This window comes from Thunnus albacares, chromosome 8, assembly GCF_914725855.1.
Source record: "Thunnus albacares chromosome 8, fThuAlb1.1, whole genome shotgun sequence".
In the NCBI taxonomy this organism is placed as follows: domain Eukaryota; kingdom Metazoa; phylum Chordata; class Actinopteri; order Scombriformes; family Scombridae; genus Thunnus; species Thunnus albacares.
The window spans coordinates 11,093,098-11,102,250 of NC_058113.1; the positions used below are offsets into that span (position 1 = coordinate 11,093,098).

Genomic DNA, 9,153 nt, shown 5'->3' on the forward strand with positions numbered 1-9,153 from the left:
TTGATCTGTGTGCACAAATTATTATCTTTGCCCATAAGACAACAAAAACATCAACTTTTGCTACCAAATTTAACAGTTTGAATGGGGCCATTTCAATTTTGACTTAAGTACATTTTTGTAGTAATACTCAAGTAGAATTTTAATTTTTTTACATTGTGGTCTGAGTCATCTGCATACTTCTTCTACCACTGGCTGGGACTAGGATTCAGTGATGACGAATGATACTTCTTACACACGTCACTATACACTTTCTCATGTGTGTGTGCTATAATAGAGAAATAAAACTGCAGCCTACGTCTGATTTTTCTGCAGACCCCATTACCGACCCCACATGGTTCCTATAGGGAACCACTGGTCTACAATAAAGCTGAATATCACTACTCACTTCTAGTTTTTATGGTGTATGCATTCAAGTTGAAAAAAAAAAAGTAAATGTTGTTCAGGAAGTGTTTTGAAAAACCTTGCTCTATGTCAATGTAAATATAAAGGAAAAAAACATTTCAGTAACATGACTGTAAAGTCCCCTGATTCTTAGTCACTCTTGGTATTATAAATAGATCAAGTTGTCCTTTGGATTCCTCCAGAGTATTGGATTGCATTGTGGATTGTGTGGGAGACTCTGTGTGTGTGTGTGTGTGTGTGTGTGTGTGTGTGTGTGTGTGTGTGTGTGTGTGTGTGTGTGCATGTGTGTGTGTGTGTGTGTGCGTGCCCCCATGTTTGTGTGTGTGTGTGTGTGTGTGTGTGTGTCTGCAGGGGGATTTACCGTTGTATTTAAATTTTCCTGAAACAGCACCAACTGATCCGTGAGGACTGAATGAGGTTATTTTGTTTATTTTGGACTGTACCATTACAGATAATGTGTAACCAGGTCTGTCCAGGCCACTGGGTCAGCTCTTATCAGCTTCATTGAACATATGACACACTCATCTGTGAGGCTTTTGGGAATAGAGTTCAAAGTTGATATCTGTTTGTTTATGGCTTTAATAGTCTTTCTCATGTCAGTTAACGTTGTGCTTTCAAAGGCAGTTACCAGGAAGTTCATTCAAAACACAAATGTTTCCATGTTCATTGTGCTAGTGAAAGATCAGGAGGAGTTGTGTATTGGATCTGTCATCAGCATACAGTAGCAATGATAACAAAGGGATCAGTGAGGAAGTACTGGGTACAGTCTGATCACCAATGTCACGTGACCGGTGATGTAAAGGGTTGAAGTTAACTTCCTAAAAATCCTGCAGCATGAAAGACACTCTGTGCATTCATTGTCAGTGACAACCCACAGCGGTGAGTGCGCATGTTTGTGCATGTGTTTCCATGTGCATGTGAGTGTTTGCTTACTGTTGCTTGCTGTGTGTCTGCATTGAGGGGAGGGTGGGGGGGGGGGAGCAGACCCATAATTCATGACACACTATACAATCTGCAAAACATGTCAGCAACAGCAGCACATCGTGCACAACAAGCGTGCGCTTCTTCCAAGAACCACCAGGCCAGCGTTTCAGCTCATCTAACGCTTGTGGTGGGACACATCCTGTGTGTGTCGCATGGTCGGTCTTGTTGGTGTGTTGGTGTAGTGTTTTGAGCTGTGGACTCATCACTGATGGGTGCACACTGCCCTGTAATGCTGGAAAGTTCAAATGATTTTCAACAATGTTTCTGTTGATCGCTTTACTTTTCGTTCATTTTATTGCTGTTTTGTGACATTCACTGTGAATGAACCATTATAATAACTTGTCCTGTAAGGTTCTCAGCCAGCAAATGCTTTTCAGTCTCAGTTTAATCATTCAAACATCATCACTGCACTGTTCATTACAGATCTTGTGTTGCTGAAGCTTTTAGAACAGGTGCATCTGTGGTTTCATGACTGAGGTTTTAATGTAACACCCTGATATATGCAAAAGGTCAAACAGCTTTGCACACACCCTACATTTTAAAATATGTCAACATCAGATTATATGAGATATATGAGGTTAATGAAGGCAAATTAGGCAGATGCATTCTAACTGCTTGTATTGATCATGCCTTACAATTGCAGCCATAGGAGGAGTGACCCAAACTGAAACAGTTCAGCAGTTCCCCAATGTGGGTAACCATACAGAGCCACAGCAGTACACCATGTGTGTAAAAAGTGGAACTTGATGGCTAAAAGTGTTTTATGGTGTAAACTTAAGGGATGTACTGTGATGTGTATGGTGTTGTGAGTCCTAGAAGTGTATTGAATTCTATTTCTAGAGTAGACCAAACTACAAGATTACACGGAAAGTCCCAGCTCAGTCAGTTGGTGTCTGACTGAGAAGGAAGCGAAGCCCTAAAGATTATTCAGTGAATCACAAACAGTGTTGATTCTGAGATGAGCTTTGTTTAGTGTTAGTCTAGCCAGTAGGAAGATAAAATTAGCATAAAGCGCTCATGTCTAGGTGAAAAAGCTTCCTAAGTATAAATCTGTGCCATATTTATGTCAGTGTTTTTCAGACACATGGACACATTAGAGAGATTTAAAAGGCTATTAGTGAGTCATCTCTCTTCCTCCCTCTCCTCTGTCCATCATCCCTGTTTTTGTTGTGATGTTGTGACCAGACGAGACAGCTGGTCAGTCCTGCTTGACCCTCTAAAAACCTTAAACACACACACCCACACACACACACACACACACACACACACACACACACACACACACACACACATACACACACACACGCACACACTCACACACAGACACACACAGACACACACACACCTGTTGCTGCTCTTCCTGGATGAGTTTCATCACTCGCTCAGATTCTCTGTTGTGAAACCCAGGTCATCAGTTTCTTGCTCTCTCTAGTCTGCGCTCACATCTGCCAGCTTGCACAGCAACCCGCAGGGGCCACATGCCTCACGTGGTGTAACATTTGCCCCCTTGTTTGTTTCTCAAAATAACATCAGATCACCTATAGTTTTTCCAGTCCCCCACCTTTTCTCACCCACTCCACCCACTGTCCCCTAGACTCCATTCGCTGGCAGCGAGCAACTGAAACATCTGACCCAGTGACTTTTTTTTTTTTTCAAAGAAATGCACAAACACTCCTCCTGGTCACACTATGTTCACACATTCAGCTGACATTGCTCCCTGAATGTTATTGATGAATGAAATTATGTAATCAGTTTAGCTGTTGCTGATCCTTACTCTGAGGAATCATTTTAAAGAGGGTTGTGTAATTATTTACAGAGATCTGAACCAGCATCTCTTCATATTAATATTAAATGTCATTTTCTAAGACATTCCAACTCTAAAAATAATGTTCCCATGAACAGTTAACTATCTCACTGGTGATATTCCGTCTTGTCGGCTACACAGGCAACTAAATCTAGCTCTCATGTCTTTACTACATCTGTCTCCCATTTTCCTGTCCATGTGCTTTTTGACTCATGAAAACACACGGTAGACTTCTTGGGGCACCCCTAGTTTTAATTTTCCCTGCAGCAGGTGGAGCAAATGAATTTCAACATGTTCTTACTGGATAATATTTAAAGCTGTTCTTTGTAAAATGACACCTTTCTATATTATCTTCTGTGTCTTCCTGTCTGTGTGGATCCCAGGAACCTGTCTGGGCATATAAAGGTCCTGTGTGGACAGGAGTGTGAGTGGGGTAAAACAAGACACATGATGAGACACAGAGGACACATGTGCTGCTCAGATTGCATTCACTGTTAACTGACTAAGCACCGTTCAGACATACTGAACAGATAGTAAGAGAGATGTAGAGAGGACACATGTAAGGATTGTTTTTAACATTTTATTATTGAGGTAAAAAAAACAATAATAGGAAAAACTCAACCCAGAAAAATCAGTGCAAAAACAACAATAACAACAACTAAAGAATGTCAAAGTGAATCAAAGAACAAAGTTTTAGGCTATTGTGTAAATTAGCCTAAAAAATTTTAAAAAACAAACAAAAAAAAACAGCAAATCAATACAGTACACACAACATAGGTTCATGTATCAAAATATCAATTAGTATTTCAATATAGATGATGATGCTGGAATATGCTTAGTATAACAGCATGCTAGCAAGGTTTGGTTGTTATGTGAGCAAAATGGGAAACTCACACTGGTAGTAATTGGATTACCTGCAAATTTGTACCTCTAAAGTACAATAAAAATCAATAAAGGCAGGTTGTCCTGTCTTGTAGAGGGACCCTGTGTCAAAAAAATTGATTCAAGATCGGAATTTAACGTATTTATCATTTTGAGTTATTTGAAGTCAAATTACTACAAACTAACTGATGCACAGAAACCTTTGGACCAGGGAATATTACTTCAAAACAGGAGTACTGATTTGTACATACACAATTAACAGAGGGTTGTCATTTGGGGTTAATAGGGGGCCAACAGCAAATGTTTGCCCCAAAGCCCCCCAGCAGGTTGCCCTGCCCATGCATGCATTTGATGATAGGTCCAAAGCATACCTTACCATAAAAAAATAACTTGCTAACAAGGCTATTACAATAATTTCATCATCATCTTGCATTGACGAAACAGATAATGATTTGAAAGTTAACTAGACGCAGCAGCAGGTTCAGACCTAACAGCTGAGCATAGCTTTAACTTGCACCAAACAGTACACAGCCCTAGGATTTAAACATGACAAGTGAAATCTCACGATTTAGAGCAGGCTCAAAATAGCCCTTTCACCCTTTGTGAAGTCAGACAGGTTAAGAAGGAGCTCTGCAGCAGGGAAACTTGTTTTCATAGGTTTGGGTTTCAAATAAAAACATAGAAAAGACATGGACCATAGAAAAGTATATTTTTACTTAGAAAAATGACTAAAATATCTCATATACATGAATGTTTGAATTACTTGAGGTGAGCTTTACCTCATGTATTCAAGTCTATCACTCATGAAAGTGCAAATGAAATCACTGTATCTGCAATTAGTCATTTTTCTCTGCATGACTACTTTTTAAATGACAGTCTTATATTTTTAAATAAATTGGTTTCAAATGACTATCATTAAAATTTGAATCAGTCCTGTAATACATGAAAGATCGAATCCTGCCCTCGCTCTCTCAGCTATTATTTTGCCCACATCTGTGAGACACACGTCACAGTCAGGGAGCCGTGGTCGAACAGTTTGTACGGCAGAGTCCCCTTAGAGGTCCATGTGTCTGTCTTTGGGTCATAGCGCTCGAAATTGTCAGAGTCCTCAATGATGTCATGGCCGTTGACATAACGTCCGCCGGTGATGTACAGTGTGTTATTGAGCACCGTGGCAGAGTGGTGCATCCTCCTCTCCTTCAGGTTGGCACACTTGATGAATCGGTTGGCCTTGGTGTCATATGCGATCATTCTTCTAGTGTATCCTGTGACAAGGGGGACATTAATATGAGGCGGGTGGCACGTGTGGCTCTAGCAGAATGCAGTGATGTAATTCTACAATCTGATTCATCAGAAAATAAATCAATACTACTGAAAAGCAGTGAAGAGAATATGGTTCTTTTTCTCGAGATTCCTAAACTGAATTTAGGAATTTCTTGCTGCATGTCACAGTTTGAAATCTAAAAATACTATTGAACTCATTGTTTTGTTCTAAAATGCAATTATGATTGATGCATGTGCATTGCATGTTCATCATTAGTCATTATTGCAACTACCTCCAATAATGTATATTTTTTCATCCATAACAGCAGCTGGAGCAGACACATTCTTCACTGTTCTGTTCTCCATCTTAGACCACATGTTCCTGGCAATGTGATACACCTACAGAAGGGGAGAGGTGGTAGGGGTGAAGAGAAACAGATTGAGTAAATGGAAAAGTGAAATGGATGGGCAGATAAATGAATAAAGCCACAAATGACTGCAATTACAAACAGTGACTGGTGAACACTGAGTATTACCTGTATTAGTCGGACTGGGCTCTGCATTGCATCTTCTCCTCCAAACATATAGATCCTCTGGTTAGTTGCAGCCACTGCAGGGTGCAGCACAGCCTCGGGCATGGGTGCCATTGACTCCCATTGGTTGAACATACTGTTGTACCTGAAAGCATTGTTAAGAGATGTGTTATTATCTGCTGTATCCGTGCATTTGCTTATTTTACAATCTGACCTTTTGGCAGACAATCAAAGCTATTTCTAACAGATTTTCTTCATAATTGATATTCATGGGCAACATCAATAACATCCCACCTCACCTCTCCACGCTGTCTGTCAGTCGTGTGTCAGGCCCAAGGCCACCCAGGACGAAGATGAAATGGAGGTAGGAGACACTCTGGTGGGCAAAGCGTGGCTTCAGCATGGGCTCTGCTGTCCGCCACTGGTTGGTCTTGAGGGAGAGGGTGTAGACGCTCGTACTGACTTGGCTGTACTTTGTGTTTGTGGTCAGCCCTCCGATGACATACAGTACACTGTGGAGGGCGACATAGGAGGCTTTGTACAGACGTACAGGCAGCTTGGCGAGTGATTGCCATTTCTTGCTCATCTCATCAAAGACTAATGCTTCTCTTGATGTCCGCTCATTGTTCTTTCTCCCTCCTACCACCACCAACTTGTCATGGTAGGTGTAACGCCTCGGTGCAACCCAGACAGGTTTGAAGTCAACAGCCATGTCGCCAAAGCATTTTGTGCTGACCGAAAACATGAGGCGTCTCACAGAATCAATGAGCTCAGTGCAGAGGGTGGAGGACTGGATCAGAGGGTCATTGGCTATGAATTGGAAGAGGTAGGTGGGATGGACGTAGCGAAGGCGAACTTTCTTGAAAAGGTCGCTGATGGTACCACGCCTGGATAAAGGATCATGGTGGATCCAAGCAACAAGTGTCTCAAAGACCTGCTCCTCCTCTGCGCAAAGACCATCATCCTCCAGGTATCCCATGAGCTCTGGTAAGGAGAGCTCACACAGATCCTCAGATGTAGACACATCAGAGAAACTCTTCATAGCCATCTCCTTTGCCTTGTCTCTCAAACTGTTACAATTCATGATCTCAGAGAGTCTTATCATGCTCAGACAGTTGTCTGGGCTCAGCTGCAGCTGGAGAAAGCTTGAGCAGGCCTCAAAAAGGCGGCCATATTGCAACATGGAAGCCGCCTGCATCAGAGGCAGCACAATATCTATGCTGATATTAACAAGTCCAGTGTAAACATAGTCGATGATACTGCTAAGAATGGCTGACGTGATGCCCTTCAAGTTTATCTTGGTCTGCTGCCTCTCCATGAAGTTGTGGCAGAACATAGCTCTGAAGTAGGGGCTGCTGGACACCAGGACATTGCGATGGCATGGCAACTCTTTGTTATCTGAACACAGTAACACATCAGTCAGGACATTCTCCTGTCTTAGTCTGTTGAGTTGAAGGAGCAGGCTGGAGGATTGCTCTTTGTCTTTGTAGTGAAAGATTTCAACTGCTGGTCGGTCCATGCTGAAGAGAGAGATCATGTTAGAGGCAACTGTTTAATATAGTTGTATATATAGCTGTTTTATGTGGGATCCAGTTTACCAAAACCAGATTTAATTTCAGATTATCTTAGGACCTTTCTGTTTACAGGAATGAATAAAGATGAGTATAGTGCCAAAAGGTTATGTGTTTTCTTTTCCATTGGTAAGACATCTTAGGATTGACTATCACCCAAACTGATTAAAATCCACACACACACACACACACACACATTACCACACAGGTTAGAAGTACTCAACTCAGTACCGTCCTGTATTATTTATCTGAAACGTAGACTAGATAGTAGTAGAAGATATTCTAATTTAACTTTCTCCCACTGTCCCACAGTCCAAATGTCTATGATTCAGATGTACAAGTAATTTGAAACCTGATAAACTCATAACTTTAACATTTACTTGGGCACATGGGCCCAATTCACCACTGCTGCACTCTCATATTTCATGAACTTTCTAAAACAGGGCCTATGTCTGTCCGATCATTTTGGAGACTACTCTGAGCAGATTACTACAGAAACACCTGCACAACTATTTCTGTTAAATTGTCATGGGACCAGTGGTGCTTCTGTTGTGTAACAGTGTTTTATGTCGAGCCTCTGAAATGTTTTTTTGTTTCATTTTGGCTTTTAAACTGGATGAACATGGACTGTATTTTATCCCCCCCATTGCATGCATTAGATATAAGAGCAAAATGTGTAAAAAGATAAAACAAATAAATATATTACTCTACATTCAAAGCTTTAACAATTGACTAAGTTAAGTATAAAACAAGGTAAAGCTTATGTTTGATCAATATTTCCATCAAATTTATTTAAAGCCACATCAACATCAGACATTAGACACAACAAAGATGTTGCTTGTGGTTCATGAAGACTTGCTGAAATCCATCTCTTACCTTCTCCTCGTCTCTCTTTATGTGTTTTCTTGGGGTCCCGCTCTGTTTTCAAAGCAAGAGCTCAGCAGAAAATATGATGTCTTGACATTTTCCTGTACTTTCTTCCTATTTTCTCTCGTGTCGATGCTGTGTGACTGTATGATCCAAAGGGGGACGTCTCTTTGTAGGAGCGTGTTCTGCGCTGTTTGTTGTTATGGTCTCTTTCCACGAGGCCTCTGTGTACATTCCTACCCTAAAAATAGAGCCCCTCTTTGGCAACACCGCAGTAGACTCGCATGTGACATGAGAGAGCGTTTTCTCAGTATCTGTCTGACTCCATCATTTTATCTTTATCTTTCTCTCTGTCTCTATCTTTCTGTCCCTCCTCCTCTAATATCTTCCTATCTCAGTCCGCTTATTCCTCCTGAAAATATCTCTCCTTTCTTTTCTTCTGTAGCTCGCATTCCTGTTCACTCCATTATGTCTGTCTCTGTCTGCCACATGATTGTAGCAGTAAAAACAGCACTGATACTTGATAACACTCATTTTGTTGGCTGCACACATTGTCAGCTGGCTGGTTGAACACACAGAGATATAAAAACAGGATTTGGCTACTGTAGAAGCAACATAAACATAGAAATATGAACAGGAAAACGAACAACCACATGTAGAACATACTGTCTTTGACTATTAACAATACAAATAAGTCACCATGAGTCACATCAGCCAGAGGCTCGGCTTAAGGGAGAAAAACGAGAAGAGTTTTTGGTATTCTTAAAGCTTAAAGGTTACTCATCCTTAAAGCATAAATAGATATCCTAATTTAACACAGATAAACAAAAGATGCTTGTGTTTCCTA

General features: G+C 41.0%; 1 protein-coding gene across 1 annotated transcript; it reads right to left on the reverse strand.

Moving 5' to 3' along the window:
- Positions 1-4,203: 4,203 nt before the first annotated feature.
- On the reverse strand, positions 4,204-8,746 carry klhl38b (kelch-like family member 38b). The gene is made up of 5 exons (XM_044358107.1): positions 8,316-8,746; positions 6,168-7,388; positions 5,872-6,013; positions 5,629-5,734; positions 4,204-5,337 (listed from the first exon to the last, which is right to left on the reverse strand). Exons 2-5 carry the CDS (start codon positions 7,385-7,387, stop codon positions 5,051-5,053), a joined length of 1,755 nt encoding a protein of 584 aa, XP_044214042.1. The 5' UTR covers position 7,388; positions 8,316-8,746; the 3' UTR covers positions 4,204-5,050.
- Between the last annotated feature and the right edge of the window lie 407 nt (positions 8,747-9,153).

Coding starts and splice junctions, on each gene's coding strand:
- klhl38b (XM_044358107.1), bottom strand. CDS start 7,387: ATGGACCGACCAGCAGTTGAAATCTTTCACTACAAAGACAAAGAGCAA. Junction 5,735..5,871: donor GCCCAGTCCGACTAATACAG/GTAATACTCAGT, acceptor CCCCTTCTGTAG/GTGTATCACATTGCCAGGAA. Junction 5,338..5,628: donor AAAAATATACATTATTGGAG/GTAGTTGCAATA, acceptor CCCTTGTCACAG/GATACACTAGAAGAATGATC.